At 51.3% G+C, this 21,800-nt stretch overlaps 5 protein-coding genes across 5 annotated transcripts; 2 read left to right on the forward strand and 3 right to left on the reverse strand.

The window, feature by feature from the left end:
* Positions 1 to 3,373: 3,373 nt before the first annotated feature.
* On the reverse strand, positions 3,374 to 6,209 carry ALTATR162_LOCUS6004 (uncharacterized protein; the record flags this gene model as incomplete). The annotated part of the gene is made up of 2 exons (XM_043313624.1): positions 3,374 to 5,691; positions 5,744 to 6,209. The coding sequence occupies 2 exons, from the start codon at positions 6,207 to 6,209 to the stop codon at positions 3,374 to 3,376; spliced, it is 2,784 nt and encodes a 927-aa protein (XP_043169559.1).
* A 1,089-nt stretch (positions 6,210 to 7,298) lies between these two features.
* Positions 7,299 to 10,626, reverse strand: ALTATR162_LOCUS6005 (uncharacterized protein; the record flags this gene model as incomplete). Its single annotated transcript, XM_043313625.1, has 6 exons — positions 7,299 to 7,431; positions 7,486 to 8,453; positions 8,611 to 9,568; positions 9,629 to 9,700; positions 9,752 to 10,385; positions 10,440 to 10,626. The coding sequence occupies 6 exons, from the start codon at positions 10,624 to 10,626 to the stop codon at positions 7,299 to 7,301; spliced, it is 2,952 nt and encodes a 983-aa protein (XP_043169560.1).
* A 744-nt stretch (positions 10,627 to 11,370) lies between these two features.
* ALTATR162_LOCUS6006 (uncharacterized protein) lies at positions 11,371 to 12,360 on the reverse strand (the record flags this gene model as incomplete). Its single annotated transcript, XM_043313626.1, has 1 exon — positions 11,371 to 12,360. The coding sequence occupies one exon, from the start codon at positions 12,358 to 12,360 to the stop codon at positions 11,371 to 11,373; it is 990 nt and encodes a 329-aa protein (XP_043169561.1).
* A 2,232-nt stretch (positions 12,361 to 14,592) lies between these two features.
* ALTATR162_LOCUS6007 (uncharacterized protein) lies at positions 14,593 to 17,825 on the forward strand (the record flags this gene model as incomplete). The annotated part of the gene is made up of 10 exons (XM_043313627.1): positions 14,593 to 14,717; positions 14,774 to 14,818; positions 14,878 to 14,979; positions 15,054 to 15,175; positions 15,398 to 15,627; positions 15,684 to 16,815; positions 16,895 to 17,234; positions 17,285 to 17,559; positions 17,625 to 17,706; positions 17,759 to 17,825. 10 exons carry the CDS (start codon positions 14,593 to 14,595, stop codon positions 17,823 to 17,825), a joined length of 2,520 nt encoding a protein of 839 aa, XP_043169562.1.
* Positions 17,826 to 18,638: 813 nt separating this feature from the next.
* Positions 18,639 to 21,507, forward strand: ALTATR162_LOCUS6008 (uncharacterized protein; the record flags this gene model as incomplete). The annotated part of the gene is made up of 4 exons (XM_043313628.1): positions 18,639 to 19,025; positions 19,087 to 19,520; positions 19,624 to 20,642; positions 20,693 to 21,507. 4 exons carry the CDS (start codon positions 18,639 to 18,641, stop codon positions 21,505 to 21,507), a joined length of 2,655 nt encoding a protein of 884 aa, XP_043169563.1.
* Between the last annotated feature and the right edge of the window lie 293 nt (positions 21,508 to 21,800).

Here is a 21,800-nt window from a genome sequence, read left to right on the forward strand (position 1 = left end):
GGAGATGGATGTGGTCGCTCTTCGGATCCGAAGCTTGACTCAGCCATCTTGGCCAGAACACTACTGTAGGAGTAAGTTAGGGGCTGGGGTTTTGTTGGTCCCCGTGCGCCGCGCGCAGAGCTCAGTCCTCATCCGCCGCCTCCGCAGATTCCGTCTCTCCACCCTATTCCCGGCATTCCGGGTTACAACGTCGAGGTGCTAAGGTTGCTTTCGGAAGCTGGTATAGTAGGATCGTCAATGGTTCCCCCCAAAAGAGATGTCTCTGAGCCCGAAGCTGCCGGAAAGGTGACGCGTGCTCGGCGCCGACTGTCTTTGCTGTGAGGAGTGGAGGATTGAGTGGCTCGTAGAGGAGCGTAACGAAGTCACTTCAGCAGCATCGACAAGCCTCCATTGCCAGTCCTTGCTGACTTGATCAACAGGGCTCATGCTCGTTTGAATACTATGCCTCGGTATCATCTCTCGCCTTGCGCTCCCTACAATCATGTGCATGCAGCTTGAACCCAAGATGTGTCTGACTCCGGCGCCTGGACAACCGCCAGTATTTTCTTCCTCCAATTCCCATATTCGTTGATGAGAAACCACTGTCTGGTCCAACTGCCAAAGGGTTTGTAAGCCTAGGTTTACGGAAGGGATCGAGTCGTTACTACGAACCACCCATCGGTCATCCTGTCGATTTTGGAGACCCGCGTTACATGTTTCCTTCGTCCAACCCTCCTTTTCCATGCATAGTCAGCGCCAGAATGCTTCTCCCCGTCTACGCCTGTGTACAGACCCATCTCAAACCGGCCTTGTTCGATAAACTGTTTCGACTCAAGGAGCCGCTTTCCAGCACTCCATCAGAAAGATCCAGAGCTTCGTTTAGCATGATGCTACTACAACGAAATTGCTGAAGTAACTGATGCGTACGAGGCCAGGCGAACAGCAAACTAATGAAACAAGCTACCAAGAAGCCGGACGCCGTATAGAAGATTGTTTCTCCGCACTTGAATGTCATCTCCTTCTCGGTGATAACGGGGGTCAGCATGTTGGCCGTAAGCACCGGAGAGAAGTGCTCCATCAAGGATGTAAAAGGGAACCATGCTACTTTCCAGTGTTTGCTCCGTATGGCGTCAATGGAGACGACGCCAGGCGTTCCCCACAGATAATCCAACAACAGGCTCTCTTCGATTGACGCATTCACCTTGTATGTGCTTGCGAAAGTCTTCGTAAAGCGAACACCTATATCTATGGCTTGCATCGTGCCAACGACAAAGAGCGATGATGCGAAAACCATCGGAAATGCGAAGTAGAGAGATGGTTTTCCATAAACGGAGAAAGGAGTGGCGGCTGAGAGCTTAGGCGGGTTGGGCAAGCCGAGGTACGTTCCAAGTCTGCGAAGTCACTGGGTACATTCGAATCATGAAAAAGTGCCAACTAGTCCGCGATTGTAGTCGGGTCGTATTTCAGGCCGATGTGGCGTTTCCAGAGAAATGTGAAAAGTGCCAGCAGTGTGACTTGATTTGCTGAGTAGAGTGTCAAAAGCGCTATGGTTGTGATAGGAGATACTTTAATGGTCCATCCTGGTTCATTACTGATTATCACCAACAACACCGACTTAGATCCTGTTACGAAAGCAATGAGCAACTGGTTGAAATGCAACCAGAATCGCTTATAGTGTCTTCTGAAGAAAGTCCAGAGAACGTTTTGCGAGGCGAGCGGACGAAGGACGTGCATTGCTACTGTATCTACACCTCTTGCTTGTTGCGGTCCCACAATGTTGCGACAACCATCCGCCATGGGACATGTATGGCTTTATACGTAAGTACGCTTCCAGGGCGCTTCGGGAAGCAACTATGGTGATGGTGCCCAGAAGAGTGGGCAGTCATTGTACCAAGAGATGGATGTTTGGGTCAAACGTCATGTACTGCCTGTCGTTGCCAGAATACAAATAGAGTAGCAAGATGGCAGCCAGACAAAATGTGTTGGAGGTAAGCAGAAGGATGAGCCATCCTTCGCCTGATATCGTAGGCTTTGCGTCAAGATTAGGGTGGTTTTTCGGCACCGAGATTGCTTGCAACGTTGGTCCGTTTGCGGTGTCGATGAGCCACGTTTCATTAGGGTAGAATGTCTTCAAGGTACCCGTGGATCATCGGTCGTCCACACTCAGATCTTCCAATATTACAATTTGGGTGGATTCTAGCGAGGCTGAGTGGTTGAACGAGCCAGTCGAAGAGCGCCTCAAGGCTATAGGATGCAAACTAGGACTGTTCACTGACGAAGACATAGGTGGTAATGTTGTATGAATGTTTCGCTTGTGTCTAGAGATCCAGGCAGAGAATTCCTAAAACCCCACAGTATTATATCTATTGCTGTAGGAAAGGATTCAACCTTTTAAGACCACAGCAATCCGAAAAGGCTGAGTCTCAGCCTCGTGTACCAAGTCAGCCACAAGCGGTTCCGTAGCGAACAATCACTCAGCTGTTTAAGTAACCGGAGCTTGCAACGTAGGCTCAGTGTAACTAGTGCTCAGTTCCGTTGCCTCGCCTGAACATCGGACTGTGTCCTATTAAACAAGAAGGTCGTTACAGCTCAGCTTGTCTCCAACTCGCAAGAACTAAAGTGTAAACCCATTTGCCAGCTTACCATGCTTCTCTGACCACCCCTCCTCTGTATCGTATTTCAGGTTCTTAAAGTACCATTCTACCAACCTGGTACCATTAGATCAGGCTGGCAGCTTGTTGTCTACGTAACTTCTGTCATTCAAAACAATCTTACGATACCTAGGTACAATGCCTACAGCCCGCCCTCAGGAATTCTGCATGTCTGGCTGATAGGTTTTATTACTTGAGGCTCTCCGAAATCTGAAGGCCAGATGTAGAGTACGATCTTCCTTTGAGCACAAAACATTATTTGGCACCATGTCAATGACTGCTTCAGTTTCGACACTCCACATATTTCGATGTTCTCCTTCATTTTGGAGTTTTTCGACTCTTGTCGCAAACCACCTCAACATAGTTGAAGGATATGTAAACCAATCGTGGCCCGAGTCGGCGATTGTTTGGGGCAGTGTCCGCACATGCAACCAACGGGGTATCTTTTAGGAGAAGGGTCGGGACGCAACTCACCATAGGACTGTGTATCATTGTTTCAGGTAAGAAGAATATGATGTTGAGAGGAGAGGAAGGGAAGTGAGTGAAGAGGGCTATATATGCGAAGACTGAGTGAAGCGAGATGAGACGAAGCGTTTCCAAGTCAGAAATATGAGTGCGTATGTGAGTGAAGCGAGTAGCTATGATGATACATCAACAATAACGAATGCAACGCTAAATACAATGCGCCAAACCAACTCCTTCCAAATTCCATACAAAACCCGTCTCTCATACAACTCTACAATCTATAATCTGCTCTCCCAGCCCCTCCTACCGTCTTCACCCTCCCACCTCTCAGGCCAGACCTTGCCCAATGCCTCCCAGATGTGGCCGACGAACTCAATCTTGAGCCCCTGCGTAACCTCCAAGGGCAGGTCCCTAGCATCCTTCCTGTTACCCTCGGGTAAGAGTACTCTCTCGACGCCTGCTCTCAGCGCGCCGATCAACTTCTCTTTGATACCACCAACTGGCAGCACTCGTCCGCGAAGAGAGATCTCACCCGTCATAGCCAGCGTAGGCGGGACGGGTTGGTTAGAGAAGAGGGAAATGAGTCCGATGGTGTGAGCGAGACCAGCACTAGGACCGTCTTTGGGGATAGCGCCAGAGGGGCAGTGGACGTGAATGCTACGACTCTTCATGATATCTTCATCGTGGCTTGCACTGAGACCGAGATCAAAAGCATGGGCTTTGACCCATGTGAGAGCTACCTCTACACTCTCTTTGAGGACGTCGCCCAATTTGCCGGTTAGCTGGACACGGCCTGAACCTGGCATGTCCGCAATCTCGATGAAGAGGATGGAGCCCTGGCCACCGGTGCTATACGCGACTAAGCCTGTTATAACACCAGGGCGAGATGATTGTTCGGTGAGCTCTTCGGTAAACTTCTCGATGCCGAGCGTACTGTCTAGATCCTCCAGGGTGACAACGGGAGAGTATGCCGCCAGTGTGTTTGTGTCTTTTGCCGTGGCGTATTCAACGGCTTTGGAGCGGCAAACAGAGCCAATCTCGCGTTCGAGGTTGCGGACACCGGATTCGCGTGTGTAGGATGTGATGATCTTGTCGAGCACGTCGGTGGGTATGCTGAGGTTCTCGTGGCGGAGACCGTTGGTCGTGATCTGTTTTGGGATCAAATGTCTTGATGCGATATGCCTCTTCTCAAGTGTGGTGTAACCGGAGAGCTGGATAGTCTCCATACGGTCGAGGAGCGGCGGCGGGATGGTGTCGAGCGAATTTGCGGTGGCGATGAAGAGGACCTTGGAGAGGTCGATAGGGATGTTGACGTAGTGGTCTGTGAACGTGTGGTTCTGCTCTGGATCAAGGACCTCAAGCATGGCTGCGCCGGGGTCGCCATTGTGGTTCGACATGCCCAGCTTGTCAATTTCATCGAGCAAGAAGACTGGGTTGGCGACTCCGACCTTTTTCAATCCATTGACGATAAGACCAGGCATAGCAGCGACATAAGTCCTACGGTGACCACGAATCTCTGCCTCGTCACGCACACCGCCAAGTGAGATGCGGTGGAACTTGCGACCAAGCGCAGTAGCAACTGACTTGGCCAGTGAAGTCTTTCCCGTTCCCGGTGGTCCAACAAGCAGTAGGATTGGGGACTTGTCGACCATGCGCTTCTTCTCCAACAGTCGCTGCTCTGCTTCTGAAGGCTCCTTTGCAACCTTGTCCTCAGGCTCTTGTTCCTTGGCCTCGTCCTCTCCTTCGGGTGTCTCGGCGAGCGCGCGAATCTGATCGTCGATGGTCCTGTTCGCTTGTTCCTTGAGCTTGAGCACTGCGAGGTACTCGAGTAGTCTCTTCTTGATCTTCTCAAGACCATAATGATCATCGTCGAGCTGCTTCTTCGCCTTGACCAGTGTTTGCGCGTCGAGCTGGTCGACAGTCATCTTCGTCCATGGTATTTCGGCGAGGTTCTCGAGGTAGTTCCTGCAGACCTGGTATTCTGCTTGTGCTGGGTTCATCTTCTGCAATCTCGATAGCTCACGTTGAGCTACCTTGTCGGCGTCCGGAGACAGCTTGACGTCTTGTAGCCTTTTCTTCAACTCGTCGATTTCATTCGGTTCTTCTTCGCCCGCCTGCTGTTGCCCGCCACCAGGGAAGCCGGCAGGGAAACCAGCAGGCAGGCCGCCGCCCATCTTGCCCCTTCTTGTCAAGGCTTCTTGCTGTAACCGTCGCAGTGTCTCCATGTCCAAGCTGCCGCCCTGTGTTTGCGTTGTAGTGACTGTCATGCGTGTATTGCCCTGGATGCTGCTGATTTGACGTTGAAGGATCTCGATGACGCGATCAACCCTCTCCTTGACATCTACAGCTGCCAGTACGCGCAGTGTTTCCTCGTGTGTGCTTTCTACCACGTTCGCCATGAAGTCGGCCAATGCGCCAGCCTCTGACAAGTCTTTGCGGGTGATGTACACTTCAAGCCTCCGAGCGACGATAGGGGAGAGTGTGACTTGTGGAGTGCGCGGTAGAATGGCCGACAGGCGGACAAGGGCGAGCAGTTCGCGCGACAGCTGCTTGAGGAGGTTGAACTGGTTCAAAAGATCTGCACTCGCAATGTCGACTGTGCTTGTTAGTAGCCATCCAAGGTGAATTCAGGCGTTGATAGTACGTACTGTACTCCTCGACGGCCATCAGCTCTCCCTCAAAGTATGGCCTCTCCTGCACAACATCAACAACCTGCACTCTCTCCAGACCCTCGACGACCAGACTCAGGTCGCCCTGCCGTCTTCCTTGCACACCGCTGACCTTGGCGACACAAGCATATGCAAAGATGTCTTTCTTAGTCGCCTGCATGGGATCGCTCTCATACACCGTCTTCTCCCCCTGATGTCCATCCTCAATCAACAACTGCCCATCCGGGCCGAGCGTGTTGGAATTCAGCGGCACACAAGCTACTGTAATGGCCGCATCGGGCTTCGCTGTAGGACTAATGCTGTATATCTTCGCGAGGATGGCGGCGACATCGGAGCGGTTGGTGATGGGGATCTTGAGTGTTGTGCCGGGGAGGAGGGCGAGCGGCGACGCGAGCGGAATGAGTGGTAGCACCTTGGTGCTGGTCTTGGAGGATCCTTTTCCCATCATGAGGTGCTAACGATGAGTTGCTGGGTTGATACGATGAACGTGGGAATGTAGGGGGCGCAATGTCGCGTGGTGACGTGCGGACCCGCTGGGGTGCGGAAGGTGCGGACTCCCGAACGATGAGAGGCTACGACGCGTGCAGCGCAGAACAGAGAGGCAGCACAACAATGCAGTATGATAGTGAAAGCACACCAGCCTACAGGTAGTTTCTGGCTGTACTATCGTGGAGATGGTATGAATGCGACGGCGGGCTATTCAGCTGCGGAGGCGCGATAGCTTCCAGAAGATACTCCCATGGGCCAGACCGAGGTTAAACCAGCCGCCGCGAATCACGTCAACCGCGTCGCCATCTCCATCTCCATCTGATAAGATGACCTCCGCATCTCGGTCGCGGCTCGCATGCGCTCTTGCCGTCATCACAGGTCATTGATTCACAGCCTCATGCATATTATGGGGTCATCACGTCTGATCACTGATGAGAAGGTGAGGGGACGGCAAGCCCAAACTGGGCAAAGAGTACGGTGAACAGAACCGCCTTTGATGCAGCCCCGCATGCTATCTCCAAGTGATTTATGGATGGACTCTTGACAGGCTGTGATACCAAATCAGTAGCTTGTGTGTGCGAATGCTTCTTCTTGATCCTGTCGCTCCAATCACATGATGTCGACAGTGCAAAATCAATCAAATGTTTTTATTTCTTTTACGCCCAGTACTCTACACTAGTACGTCGCATGTATGCACAACTCCTACTCGACTCCTCGTGCGTATGTAGTCAACAACTCCCAAAGACGCATATCGTCACCTGCTTGCGCCAAGCTTGCCATATATCCACCCGCCTCACTATAACAAGCTCCGCTGGAGACATGGACGGTTCGCACATGGTACCTTACTCGTTGTTCTCCAGACACACGGACCCATCTTTTGGAAGCCCTCCTCATCAAGACAATGCCCAACCAGAGACAAAGAACTGACCGTGCTTCTACATGAGCCAGGCGCGGGAATACCGTCCAAGCCTTTCTCAACCCCTTGTTGGGGTATTCCTGCCGTGAGTAGCCGAAGACATGCTGTAAGGGGCCTACCAATACTCCATTAGTGACCCAACTCCCTTGTGGTAGCTTGTGAGTGGCTCACCAAGACTTTCTTAGCATTCAAGATGCGCCAAGCAAGTCGACTGACCGTACCGTCCGCCTGGACCACTTCAGGAGCGAACTCTATACCGAACCTGGACATTGTCAATAATCTCTCCAAAGGACATACAGTAAAGGGAAAGACGTACATTTGGTGGACTGCAAATACTACTCGCTTCGCAAACTTCCCATCTCGCTCAACTAGGCTGCCAAAGGGCTCCTCGGGGGTAGATGGGGCGATTTCAGGGTCGTGGTCGAAGCAGTTCTGGACGATGTGAAGCAGGGTTTCCTCCACAGCACGTTGGATTGTGCCATTGGCATCCACCTCGACATCGTCCTCGTCGAACCTAGGAATCCGAATCTCAAAAGCTTGCGAGAGCGCCATGACGTGGTGTCGACCGCCGTGGTGATACCGGAACTCAAACACACCCGTAGTCCACCACAGCTTATCTCCCCGGAATTCAACCTCGCCAGTGTAGCAATCCGACGACTCCTCATCGGCGGGATTGGCAGGCAGAAGTTTGTCAGAGACGAGAATACCATCGTCAGCTCGAGTAGAGTCGAAGACATCGGGATTAGTGGCCACCCATCGCCCGTTAGAGCTAATGCGTGTAACATCCCGAGATTGGTTGTCGGCAACCATGTACAAGCCAATCCAGTCTTTCTTGCTATGGTTGATGGGTGCTTGCCAGCGAACCTTGATGGGGGCACCGTACTCAAGTATAAGTGTCTTGAAGTCATTTGTACGAATTGCTGGCGTTCTCGCAAGTTCCCCTTCACGGCCACCATTCTTTTGTTGCTCTACCGTCGGTGGTGAGCGGGTACCTTCAACTTCGAGCTTGTATTGTTTTGGATCTAGACCAGATGTTTCCGACGAACGGCCACTGACGGGAATACGCGTTGGGTAAGACTTGAAAAGACTTGTTGTATCCTTGACAAAGGCGTCGACAGTGGCAGCCACTTTTGGACTTGCGTTATCCAGGAATTTCTCGATGAACTCCATAGTAGAATTAAGATACTCGTCGGCTGCGGATTGCCACTGGCGAACCGGGTCTGGTAGTGCTTGGCGTACTGTTTTGCTGACACCGGACATCTCACGTAGGTTTTGACCGTACAACTACACATGTCACAGTCAGTAAAGATTGGATAAAACAGGTGAGGTAAACTCGGCATGTTGACGGAGGCGTCATGTACTTCACGTGAATTCCAAATGTTTTAGGAACTTGGACAGGTACTTGTAGTCGCCGGTCTACCCCAAGACGTTTTGTACTCACCTTGATGACATGGGGCTTCTCTACGAACTGGAGAAATACGAGGTTGAGGACATGTGCGGTCGTAGCGAGGTAGAAGATTGCTGGGTTCCATGTAATGAGAGCTACCCCCCAGACGCCAGCTAACCCGAGAACTCGCTCGGGATTGTTTAGGAAGCGATAGATGCCGGAGTAAGTCAGCGATCTCGAGGGCGGGTCGAAGAAGAAATCCCCACAAAACCATCCAAACTCGCCCAGAGACTCGTAGATGCTCATGGCAACCCAGAGCTGAAGTACAATCATACCTGCGCCAAGAACGTGGCGAAAGAGGGTGAGACCATTCAGGCCGTCCGGTGGGAGACTGTACATCTTCCATGCCACGGCGACAAGGCTTGCATGACTCATGGTCGTACTCATATGATATAGGGATTTCCATTGGCGCCAGGCTTCCTCCTTCGTGTCGCCGTACTTGATGAAGTGTTTGGTCCAATTCTTCTTCTTAGACTGACGATCCAGAATATAGCCCAGTCCTAACGCGTACCAAAGCCGCCACCCGAATGCGTTGATGAAGAGGAATGTTCGCACGAGCCAGGTGTTGGGGGTTAGCGTCGCCAAGCAAAACATGTAGAACGAGAGCAATACTACCGTGAGATCAATGGATCGGTGGAAATCCGTGTTAAGAGGCCCTACAATGTGGTGCGTTTGGGCAGGTTGGTGCTTGGTGGGATCGTAGGCTGGCTCGGAGAAGGCGACATCAGACTGGCTAGTTTTGGGTCGATCTTCCATAGCAAGATCCCCAGAATTATGGCGCGTACGGCGGGGAGGCGGTGGGTTGTACAAACGATTTATGTGAGGCTCCTCTACTATCGACAGGAAGGCAAATTGGGCTGCATGGGCGATGATAGAGATCGCTAGGACTTTGTAGCTTGCCATCATAAGGGCAATACCATAATATCCGGCATAGCCTATCGAGTACATTGGGCTTTGACGGAAGCGGCGGGTTAGTGTTGTCTTCAATGGGAAGCATGATGAGGCCTCTTACTGCGGTGCCATCTCAAAGACGCCATCAAATGTCAGACTTTGGTCGATGAGATAGAAGAAATCGCCCCAATACCTAAGGATGGTAAGCCATGATTGCAATGCGCTATGTAAGTAAGGTGTTTACCAAGCAAAGTCCTTTACAACTCTGTGAGCGTCTAGCTTGACCCACAGGTTGAAAAGAAATAGGACAATACCAGTCGTCCACCGTAGAATCCACAAGAAAAAGCTCTCTTGGGGGCGGTTGAAGCAGGCGAGGGCGAAAAGGCAGTACGATACGAAATCACACATGAGTATGAGGTCTACGACGCGCCTAAACACGAGCCATGTGTTGTACTCGAGCGGCGCCTCCTCAAACTTATAATCGTTCGGGATCTTGGTCTCTAATTCCCGCTTGAGGAGATTGTACAGCGCAGGACGTGGGTTCTTGCCTGATTCAGGCTTCTCGAAGATATGGCTTTGTTTCGCCCAGAGGACGAGACGGTTGTGTTTAGACTGTCCATCGAGCAGCCAGCCAATACCAGCATTGTAACAGGCGCGCCAGAAGAGGAAGACGATTGCGAATATGGGTATGCGGGCGCTTTTGGGCAGTACGACGAAGGTCAAGATCAGGACAGCAAGCACGGCGAGGACTGCTATATCGGACAGGTTTTTGGGTTGCGAGGGCGAGAGCAGCTGCGAGACCATGTCGTGAGTCTGTGGAACGATAAAGACTACATATGTAGAGTCAGTATCAGTGGGCCGGGGTAGGAGCAAGTGCGCTACGTATGCATGGTAATTGCTTTTGCTTTCGCACAGCATAAGATGAGACATACCTGTACCGTCTGGAGTCCTTCCATATGTTCGTTTTTTGTTGTCATCTTTGTGATTCTTATCCTCTTGGTCATTCAGCTCCAAGACCTTTTGTTTAGCATCGTCTGCGTTGTTGAGATGCAGTGGCTTAGCTGACGGCCGCTCTCGTAGCTCGTCGTCGGTCTTCAATCCATTGCTAACATCAGCCATGTTGGATGAGATGAAGCAATTGAAAAGGTATCGATTCTTCCAGCGAGAACTGGGTGAGGGGCTCGCCGGTTGATATTACAGGGACGGCTGCGGCGCGAGCTTGCCGCGACGCTATGCAAGCACTGCGCAGTGGTCTGCTGTATGAACTGCCGGGATAGAGTGGAGGTGCTTGTTGGAGCCAAACAACGCGGCTCTAGGCTCCGTCTTTTCTTGGACGAGTGAAAATCGCGCTTTTTTTATGCGGACCAACGATACTGCACAGAGTGTTGAACTCTAGCTAGCGTGCGGATGTTGAACGTGTATGTGAGGGGAGGAGTCGTTCGGTTGTGTGCAAGGCGCGCAAGCGCGCAAACACGGGTGTGCTGTTATGACGGCACAGTGTGGGGCATTTCGCTTCACCTAACATGGCAGCGATGGGCCGAAGCCATCTGACATGTGCAAGCAACCAGATTCTGGATTTTCAAGAGTGCATTGCAGCAGGATGTATCTTCTCTAATATTTTGCATTGAAATGAACAAACTCTGTATCTTCCTTGAATAGTGTTGATCCAACAAACGCACCCACTCGTCAACGCTGCCTGCTGCCAGTCGAAACTTAAAAAATGTGATCGCGAGCGATCGAATTGGATGGAAGAATGCGGATGGAGAGCACGCAACGCGCTAATGAGAGTGGGACTCTACCAATAGTACCAAGTGCTGTGGAGTGTTATGGAATGGCTGGCTGACATGCCACCGTGTTCTCTCATCATAGAGAGCTTGTCCTAATCTTGAGATTCCTAGCTATGGTGACCTTTTTCGGGCTTTGCTGTGTTGTAGGTTTGGCCCCAGTCTGGATGCTAGCCTCTTTATCAAAACTTGCAAGAGAAATTTGTTGTTGTGCTGGAACAATGCCCGTGTCACCAACAAGACCTCTCTCCAGGAGCTCCAGCGCTTCTATCTTCAAAGTAGTGATCGCCATCGATAGAGAGAGATGGAGTTGGGCTACCTGTTGATCGATAGCATCGCCTTGACCTGTGTGTATGAGTTGAGGCTGAAAGACTGCAGCCTCGGCGTTCAACAAGGCATGCGTCTGTGTGTTGGGCGATACCCGCGGTCTAGTTTCGACATCCTCGAAGCGCGGAAAGGAAAGGGATTGTTTGGATTTTTCCAGTATATTTCCACCAATTTTACCAGTTTCTGAACACTCATCCGGAGCGACATTGTCCGTGAAGAAAGGGTTGTTGCTCTCCTTTTGAAAGGGTGAGAGTACCGTCTCACCCATCCAGCCGTTCCAGCCTATCTCTGTAGGCTCGGTCTGCGCGTCTTCTGTGTATGAGTATCGCGTCGAGGTTGAAGCAACGTCCGGTACTGTCGACGAGATGGCTGTAGCTGGCAATGAGACGGTCTCGGCGATGTAGATGTTTGCTTTGCAAGCCTGGAGATTGTTGAGAAAAGCCTGCTCGTCTCGCTCTCGGTCCTTGATCTCTTTCTCCAACTCACGCCTGCTCTGTTGCATCTTTTTCCTCTTCTTCCGGGATAGTGAGGGGTTCGTGACCAATCGCAGTTCGGTTCGAGCTTGCTTCTTGCGCAGAACTTGTAAATAGGTAACACAGTTGGCGAGACCGTTCTCCAAAATCTCCTTCTCGAATTGCAACTTCGAGATTCCGGATGGCCAAGTGGAGGCCTCGTTGGCGGAGAAGAGGCCATTGGTAGCAGGGATGCCCCACGGCTGAGAAGAAGCTTTGGTGCAGTACATGCTGCCGGTAGTGCAACCCTGAGTGTTTCTCAAACCTGGTGAGCAATGTGACAGGCCAAAACTAATGTTCGTAGTGCGAATGCAAAGATATTACGGATGTAGAGGTTCGACTTGGTTTGGCTAAGAGAGCCATTTATTCACAGATGAATGTAGTGGGCGTTACAATGAAGATTAGCTACTCCAAGCGTAGGCTTGTTCAATACAGTCAAAAGGCTGAGTGCTGCCGCGAGTCCCGGAAACAACAAGTGCGATCAGGTCTCGAGCAGAGCAGTGGCGCAAGGCCTTCCTCTAGGTCAAGAGCGATTGGCAACCAGACTTCCGCCTCGTAATAGTCATGCAGCGGAAAGGTCCGTATTCATGGAATGAGACAAAGCCATATGCTCCAAGACAATCGGAAGGAGGGCTACTAAAGGGTATCGGGAGGCTTGCAGCAGCCAGGCTCTGTGCTAGGCTTCTTCGGTATAAGCAACTCAGAGCACTCGGACCGCTATATTCATCATATTCTCCAATGTGGGATGGTATAGTTGCACAGGTAGTTCCTTGATGGCTTTGTTGAAGTGGTCCCAGGTCCGTGTCTGAAGATCCAAACAAGGGGATGAAGACTCTGTGGCTTTTCAATTAGAACCAGCGCCGAACCTCTGACATTGCAAATGATATGCGGAGATGGTCTGCAATAGCTGAATCAGGTACGGCTCAAGCGGATGCTGTCCGTTTGGCCACAGCGATAGTGTTGTGATGTCCTATGCAAGGGGCAAGCCACGTTGTGCTTCTGCACATGATGCGTAGTATTATCCAAGGCGACACATCATCGGTGAGAAACCATGACTTCTGGTTTACGTGCATGGAAGGGGAGTCCCGTAAGAGCTATCTGCTTGGGAGGCTCATCAGTACTCGTCTTAGAGAATCCCAAACCTTGGCAGATTCCGCGATACTCGGAGGCGAGATAGATAAATCAAGCAAACAAGCATTGGCCCTGGATTTTCGAGCAGGATTACCCCGAGTCAGCCCTCGGGTGCACCGCGATCGTTTCTGGGCATGAGTGTTGTATGATATTGGAAGGGAAGGGGGAGGATAGTGCTTCCAAGATTCTTGGCCAGGACAGCGGGCGAGCGTAAGTACCTGCATGTATTCAACGTCGCGACGGACATGCTAACCATGTTACCTGATGGTTGGCTCGTGGCTTCTCAGCACAAGCGCTGGCCTGGTGTCCATGGTGAATATGGCTATGGTTAAATGGCACCTTTTGATGACCAAGTGGGCGGACATGACCGCGCGCTACTTTTCCGCGCTGGCGTCGCACCTCGGCATGCGCCAACACAGGCCAAACTTCGAGTTATCATACAGGGCATCCTTATGCATCAAACCATCGCTATCGCTCTTTTGCTGCTTCTTACTTGCTTCCGTTCATCTACTCGTTATGCTGGTACTGCACTTTGCCCACGCCAAAGTCAATTCTGCTTAGCAAGACGCTCACGTCACCAATCACGCTGTGATCACCACACACTTCAAAGTCTTGCCAACCCAGTGTCATGTGTCAACAAGTCTGCGACTCCACTGTGACGGCATCGCTTATGCAGCAATTCATCGACCCCGCAACAGGCACCGTGATCGTCCATGAACTTGTTGCGGTTGGCGAGAGTCCGCGACCGAGCAACTGCCCATCTTGCAGCGTGTTCCTGAATGCTTTCGTTTGGCGTCGGCTTCCCTAGAGCTGCTCAACGTTGTTGGTCCCGGACTTCCGTCCCTTCCTTAGCTGGAAAACAATGACGTCATCAATGTGGCCTCGCAGCAATGCTGGACGTCTCATGTACCATGCTTCCGGATCGCATTGGTACCAGTGCAATCTCTTCGGGCGGGGTTGTTGTCCATGATGTGCTCGAACTATATAGGCATTCCCGTCGTACCGCTGTTGATCGTGAGAAGAACGCATGTCTTGATTTGTCGTGAGTTTGTGAGTGATATTACCACTGCAGCCGCTAGCCAAGCAGTGTGTGGCAGTACCTGCTCACTGGCGACACATTGCATTCTGCACTATTCCATTAGAACTATTACCGGTCCTCTAGTTACCGTCAGCTACCGCACGGCATAAGCGTCCGAGTACCCACATTACGTACCATTTGCGCTGTATAAGTATTGCGCAGCCCTCGGCATTAGGTGTGATTAACAGAACGGATCTTGACGGGCATATCGACTTATTATACCATCCTATCCAAGTTCAAGCCCCGCGGGAAAATGGCGACCAAAATAATTGATATCCGGACAGACACTGCGGAGTCCGATATCCTCGCCGATATCAAGAAGGGTCTACGGCCTGAGAATGGTGGCGAAAAGAAGCTGCCCACGTTGTTGCTCTACGAGTAAGCGGTGATGCAACCAGCGTAAGATGCACGCTAACCCTATCTTGCTCTATCAGCCAGAAAGGTCTTCGATTATTCGAAGAAATTACATACCAAGAAGAGTGAGTAGCCTCACTGGTGGCTTAAATCAACTCCGAGCTGATACTGTTCGCTACGCCAGGTACTACCTAACAAATGCCGAAATCGAGGTCCTCGAGACATATGCGGATAAAATCGCCGAACGAATCCCGCCGAATTCCATCATCGTGGAACTGGGGAGTGGGTAGGGTCCTGCCTCCCACTTGAAACGAGATTGGAAACGAGCCCTGTGCTTCGTGAGTACTAATCTTCTTGTAGCAACCTCAGAAAGGTGAATATACTTTTGCAGGCCGTCGATCGTCTTGGCAAAGACGTCGAGTATTACGCTGTCGATCTATCCCTCCCAGAGCTGAAGAGGACATTCGGCGAAATACCTACAGGTAAGTAACCATTTCATGATAATCGGTATTGCAGAGAGGGGGTGGGGTTTAAATCAAGCGTGCCACAGTATACACTGTTCAGTGAATGTGGTCCAGACCTACATGAACCTGCATATATGCGTGTCAATATAATGGGCAACAAAACCCTTATCTCCTTATCACTACGCGATACCGTGTTCCACGTGAACCACCCTCCTGACCACTCGCTAACTAAGCATGCAGAAGGATACAAGCATGTCAAGTGCTTTGGGCTATATGGCACGTACGACGATGCCCTAGAGTGGCTGAAGACTCCCGAAATCGAAGCGAAACCGAAGACCATTCTTTGGCTGGGCTCTAGCCTGGGCAATTTTAAGCGTCATGAGGTGCCGCCATTCCTTGCCGGGTTTGGTGCAGTCTTACAGACTGGCGATACCATGCTTATCGGCATCGATTCATGCAAAGATCCTGAGGTAACCCATCGTCACAGCATACACACCAACATACACTGACTATGTACCCAAACTAGCGTGTTTACCATGCGTACAACGATCGTGACGGTGTAACGCACAAATTCATTCTCAACGGCTTAAAGCACGCAAACACGCTCATGGGCGAGGAGGCTTTCGATATCCAAGATTGGGAGGCCATTGGCGAGTACGACAACCAAGCAGGTAGACATCACGCTTTCGTCGCACCACGCAAAGACACTGTTGTTGACGGTGTCTCGATCAAACAGGGCGAACGAATCCGGATTGAAGAATCTTACAAGTACAGTCGTGAGGAAGCGAAAGAGCTTTGGGAGTTGGCCAAACTCGCGGAAAACGTTGTGTGGGCGAACTCGAAGGGCGATTACGGCCTGCATTTCGTTTCCAAGCCTGCAATGTTCTTCCCCACCAAGCCTGAGGAGTACGCGGCAAAGCCAGTACCGTCACTCGTTGAGTGGCAGGAACTTTGGACGGCCTGGGATGCGGTCTCAAAGCAGATGATACCCGAAGAAGATCTACTCTCCAAGCCCATCAAGCTTCGCAACGAGTGCATCTTCTATCTTGGCCATATTCCCACATTCTTGGATATTCACATCGCCCGTGCCACCGACGGCAAGCCTTCGGACCCTGCTTATTTCTGGAAAATCTTCGAGCGCGGTGTTGACCCTGATGTCGAAGACCCGACTCAGTGCCATGCCCACTCCGAGGTTCCCGAAGAGTGGCCGCCGTTAAAGATCATTCTAAAATTCCAAGATACTGTGCGAAACAAGGTCGAAGCGCTCTACAGTTCAGGAGAAGCAGAAACTAACGGCCGCGTGTCTCGAGCACTGTGGATCGGTTTTGAGCATGAAGTCATGCATTTGGAGACTTTACTCTACATGCTGATCCAGAGTGACAAGGTCTTGCCACCTCCTGGAACCAAGGTTCCAGATTTCGCAGCATTCGCAGCGCAGTCGCAGACTCTGGCAACCGAAAACCAATGGTTCACGATTCCCGAATCAGATATCCAAATAGGTCTTGAAGACCCTGAGAATGACTCCAAGACCGAACGATACTTTGGATGGGACAACGAGAAACCTCGCCGCTCAGCGCATGTGAAGTCCTTCCGTGCAAAGGCTCGCCCGATAACAAACGGAGAGTACGCCACATATCTGTCTCAGACAGGAAAGACAGGTGCGTGATCACTGCAGCAGAACCGCTGGCGCTAGTTTGACCAACCGTTTGACTGAGCTTCACTGACTGTTGTATATAGCTATACCTGCATCGTGGTGCGAGCAGCCATACTCCAATGCCAAGGGCGCAAGCACTAGCAAGAGAGACAGCGTGGTGAACGGTTACCATGATGGCGCCAACGGCTCACCTCAGAGCATTACCGAGGACAAGTTTGTCCGCACTGTATACGGCACTGTTCCTTTGAAGTTCGCAATGGGCTGGCCCGTCGTGGCATCGTACGACGAACTAGCTGGCTGCGCACAATGGATGGGCGGCCGTATCCCCACGGTGGAAGAAGCACGAAGCATCTACAGCTACGTCGACAGCATGAAGCCGGAGTTTGAGAAGTCGCTCGGAAACACGATTCCAGCAGTGAATGGGTAAGATGGATGCTTCGAAATGCCTTGGACGATCGGCTAAAGTTTTGCAGTCATTTGATCAACGAAGGCGTATTTGAGACGCCGCCATCACACTCTTTGTCCAACGGCGACTCCGGCGCAGCATCTGGTCTCAATCCACGCGATCTCTTCATCGACCTTGAAGGGACGAACGTGGGCTTCAAACACTGGCATCCAGTCTCAGTGGTCGAGAAGGGCAACAAGCTCTGCGGCCAATCTGATCTGGGCGGTGTTTGGGAGTGGACTAGTACTGTGCTGGAGAAGCATGACGGCTTTGAGCCGATGGAGTTGTACCCGGGTTATACAGGTATGAGGGGATCCGGCGGGCTTCTGCTCGTCAACACATGATGGGATGATGTTAACAGCAGGCAGCCGACTTCTTCGACGGTAAACACAACGTCACGCTGGGTGGATCGTGGGCGACGCACCCGCGCATTGCTGGGCGAAAGACCTTGTAAGTAGAGAGTGACAATCGCAGCCGAGGCAATATTACTAACACGTCGAAGCGTCAACTGGTACCAACGTAACTATCCCTATGTCTGGGCTGGTGCACGTATTGTATCGGATGCCTAGCTCTGATTGGCGGTACTTGATTCGTTGTTTGCGCGTTTGCAGTGTCTCCAAATCCTGTCTCTAATCCCGGCCACGACGATGCAACAACGCGCACATCGCGGATTGTCGGTTCACTGCATCCTACACCGCAACGACGAGTCGCTATATCGCAACGAGAAGGGAGGTATTTCCATTGATCCGGCGTGAACGTGTACTATCTTGATTTCGTCGAACGCTGTCTCTACAAAAATCGTTTCATCGTTGTGTTGTCACAGTCACTCGCTCTTTCCACAATTACGTAGTCAGCCTTGGGCTATGAAAACACGCTGTCACGCACGACCATTGCACCTCACCCCGCTACATTGGCGAAAACAATTTCAAATGCTCCCGTGCCTCATTCACTAAAGATTTTGCGATCAGGCAAAAGTGTCGTCTCAGTCGCGCACTCTTTCCCCGCTCGCACTTCCACAGCACAAACCCCCACCTACGTTTCTTCACAACCATCGGACCACGTTTAGTTTGAAAAGCCCACATCAGAACACGAGATGGTTAATAACTTACTCTTCAAGTGGGAGAATTCGGAGGCGCTCAAGTAAGTTGTTAGTTCCAGTGTTTATTGGTTTGGGCAGCTAGAATCTTTCCTGAGGCAACCACCCAAAATATATACTCTCGCTGACCATACCAGACACCACTGCGGGTTCTGTGAGCGTCCCCTGAGTCATCCTGGAGCGAGAGCGTCCTGTTTTGGTAAGCACAGCGAGCCATACGTGCGCTTTCATCAGGTTTGTTATGTCAAATATACTCGAGGCGACTAGCGTACTAACTATCTAGGCTATGTTCATGCGCCTTCGCGGTCACACTTGCAAGTACTGTATGGGCATAGAGGAACAGCATTACAAGCGCCACCACGACATCGCAGAGCGCTTACGCTCCGTCTACGAGAGTTGCGGCGAGGTCGACTGGAATATCGTGCCGGGCGAACCCGAGCCAGAAGAACGCGGAAGAGCGAGAGAGCCGGGCGACGAGGACACGCCATCATCGAAGCGTGAGAGGAAGGACGCGAAGCGTCTTGCGAGAGGGGCAAGTAGATCGAGAGTCATCACCCAGGAGGAAATCAGATATATCGACTCCGTCGTGCATTCTGCTGAAGGCATAACGGGCAATGACGCTGACGGACCGCAAAATCCAGAAGAGGATGAAGAGATTGAGAGGCAGCTTCGTGTAAGTGCTGGAATTATGCCAATCTCGTTGGCTCTCATTCAATTTGCTGACTCCTCTGTAGTACCACGCCCATGTTTATAGTACACAGGTCAGCCGGAAGGGGCTTAGGAAGCTCGCCGAGGCTCCTGAAGATACGCCTGACATTGGCTTCGAAGCCGGAATGAAACGCATCCTGGAGACCTTCCGCATCAATAAGCTACTCAGGCGCAACACAAAAACCAAGGGGTTGCAAGGAAAAGAGCTCAAGACATTTCTAAGTCTCGTCAACGGTTTTAAGCAAGCTGTGCTCGAGGATATCGTTCTGGTCAACAAGGACAATGCTGAATCGCGCATGCGGCGAGCTGGCTACCTCAGATATACCAACAAGACATCGTATGGGATCGTAGAGAAGAGATATACCAATAAGGACTGGAAGACCGGAGAGAAATTCGCGTCTAGTTCGAGTGATGTCAGTGGTGCCATCTCCCCTGCAGACGAGATTTGTCCATCATCAGGGTATGTTGCCCTTGTCCTTATCTCAGATTGGCTGGGGTTCAAAGAAAGATGCTACACAATATCGTCGTATCTATAGAAGAGTGTGGCAGCTAACATTTTTCAGCGAACAGTACGAGAATCAGTTCCTTCAGCGGCCTGGAATTGCTCACAGCCCCGACCGTAGACATCTTGAGAGTAGCCACAAGCGTGTGAATGGCGACGACGGACTCTACCTTGTGGATGTCGAGCCTTACAACACTCCGCTGTTATCCTTACCACCTGTCCCGACCTCTGGCAGGCCGGCTGCCGCGGTCGTGGTGATCAACGTCAAGGCTTCGGAGCGCGGACCGGCTCCGGTACGTGGTCTGACAAAGGAACCCCTCAACCCGGCCCTCAATGGCTGGGAGACTGTTACGAACGAAAGTGTACCCACAATGCAGACGCCAAAGGCACGCTTTTGGGGCAATATATCAAGCAAGCGCCTGGCTCAAACTTCTCCACCGGGGCCGACTCCATGGTCTTCCGACTCATCCAACTTCCCCGATCTCTTAGCCGCGAGAAGCTCGTCTAACGACGTCTATTCCCAAGCTAATGCGGTGAAGCCTCCGATTACCTGGGATCCCAAGGAACCTGAGAGCTTCGTTATCGAGACGGAAGACTATGCCAGTGGCCATCCCGTGGTGTCACAAAAGAAGAAGGCTAAGAAGGCACGGGAAGCTAAGCGCAAAGCAAAGAAGCAGTCTACATCAGAGGAGGTCGTCATCGGGGATCTCAACAAAGATGTTAACGAGGAGATTACCGTCTTAGCTCAAGGTCTTTCTACGCCACCAGAGTTCAAGCTCGACACCGGCGTTCTGGATATCGACAAGAAGCTGCAATCTTACTGGGTGGATGCCAAAACTGGAGATATGACCACTGAGGCAGTAGTAGAGCCAATTGCTATAATTTCCGGACCCATTAGCGAGGTATCACCAATGGTGGTCACAAAGCACGGCAAGCACATGCACTGGATTAGGTTTCTGCGCAACTTTGTCGTTGATCAACTCACCAATCCATCTTCGCCATCATGGAGTGGTTGCTCACAGAATACTTCATGTCATTTCGAGAATAACAACGTCCCGGACTGTCCTTTCCACGAGCCTCGTAAGTACATCATAGTTGCATCTTGACAGCTGACACTAACTCAAGTGCAGATTGTTCGTGTGTCGATCCTTTGGCGGATCAGTGCTATCTAGCGATGCCTTGTGTTGAGCTGTGTAGTACTGGACCATTCAACCGCCTCCATGGGGAGAGGCTGCTATCACTGTATGAGAAGAACCATCGAACCAAGGGCCGCTTGATGCTCATCGATAATGAAATGATCAATTACTTCATGGAGGACCCTGCCCGCCGAGCGCGTAATCACAATCCAGAAGGAGTGCCTGCTCGTCTGCAGAAGGAGTATGATGACGTCAAGAATGGATACAGCCCTGGAGCTCTCATGGCGCAAGAGCTTCGTTTCGAGCGACTCTATGCTAAGAACGGTTTCATCAAGCAGGAGCTTACTCAGAGTATGCTACAGGATATTCAGCAAAACGAGTTCAAGCGCCCGGGTACGAAGTACATGTGCTATTGTCGTGCCGCCGTATCGAAGGTGTCACCAGTGAAGGAGACTATCATTTGCTCACATCGCGATTGCCCCACTCGACACTTTCACAAGTCATGTGTAAAGAAGCTTGGTGTAGGTATGGTGTCACGTTGGTATTGTACCAAATGTGAGCAGCAGATGAAGATTCTCGCGCGTCAGACATTACGCGATCTAGGCTACACCGATATTTCGCATGAGGGCCCATGCAGTTATCCACATGGACTTGACGCGGACAAGTTTGAAGAGATGTTCTATGGGAAGTTCGAGGAGATGATGAACTCGCCCGACATGGACTATTTGACACTGCTTCCAGTCGAGCTGAGGAGCAGGGTCAAAGAGATTGGAGGATTCTCCGCTATGCCTGAAGATATCCAGCAGTAATTCAAAGAAAAGGTTAAGACTCTTGGTGGAAAGTTCAAGGCGGCAGACATCAAGAGGTTCAATTTGTAATAGGATGCGACGCGCGCTTTTCGTTGCACGATATCTGGGTAGGCTATGTGCCATGGCTTTGATGCATATAACAGGGTATTTCGGCTTCCAATGAGAAATGACGGGATGAGTAATGCAATAGAGGAGAGAGCATGTTTGAAACCATGGTGTGCGTTTACAAGATCTACCAATCAAGGTCCACTCGTAGTAGCTTCCACGACCAATATTAAAGCAATGCTAAATAT

This window comes from Alternaria atra (genome assembly GCF_907166805.1).
Source record: "Alternaria atra isolate CS162 genome assembly, contig: 25, whole genome shotgun sequence".
Taxonomy (NCBI): domain Eukaryota; kingdom Fungi; phylum Ascomycota; class Dothideomycetes; order Pleosporales; family Pleosporaceae; genus Alternaria; species Alternaria atra.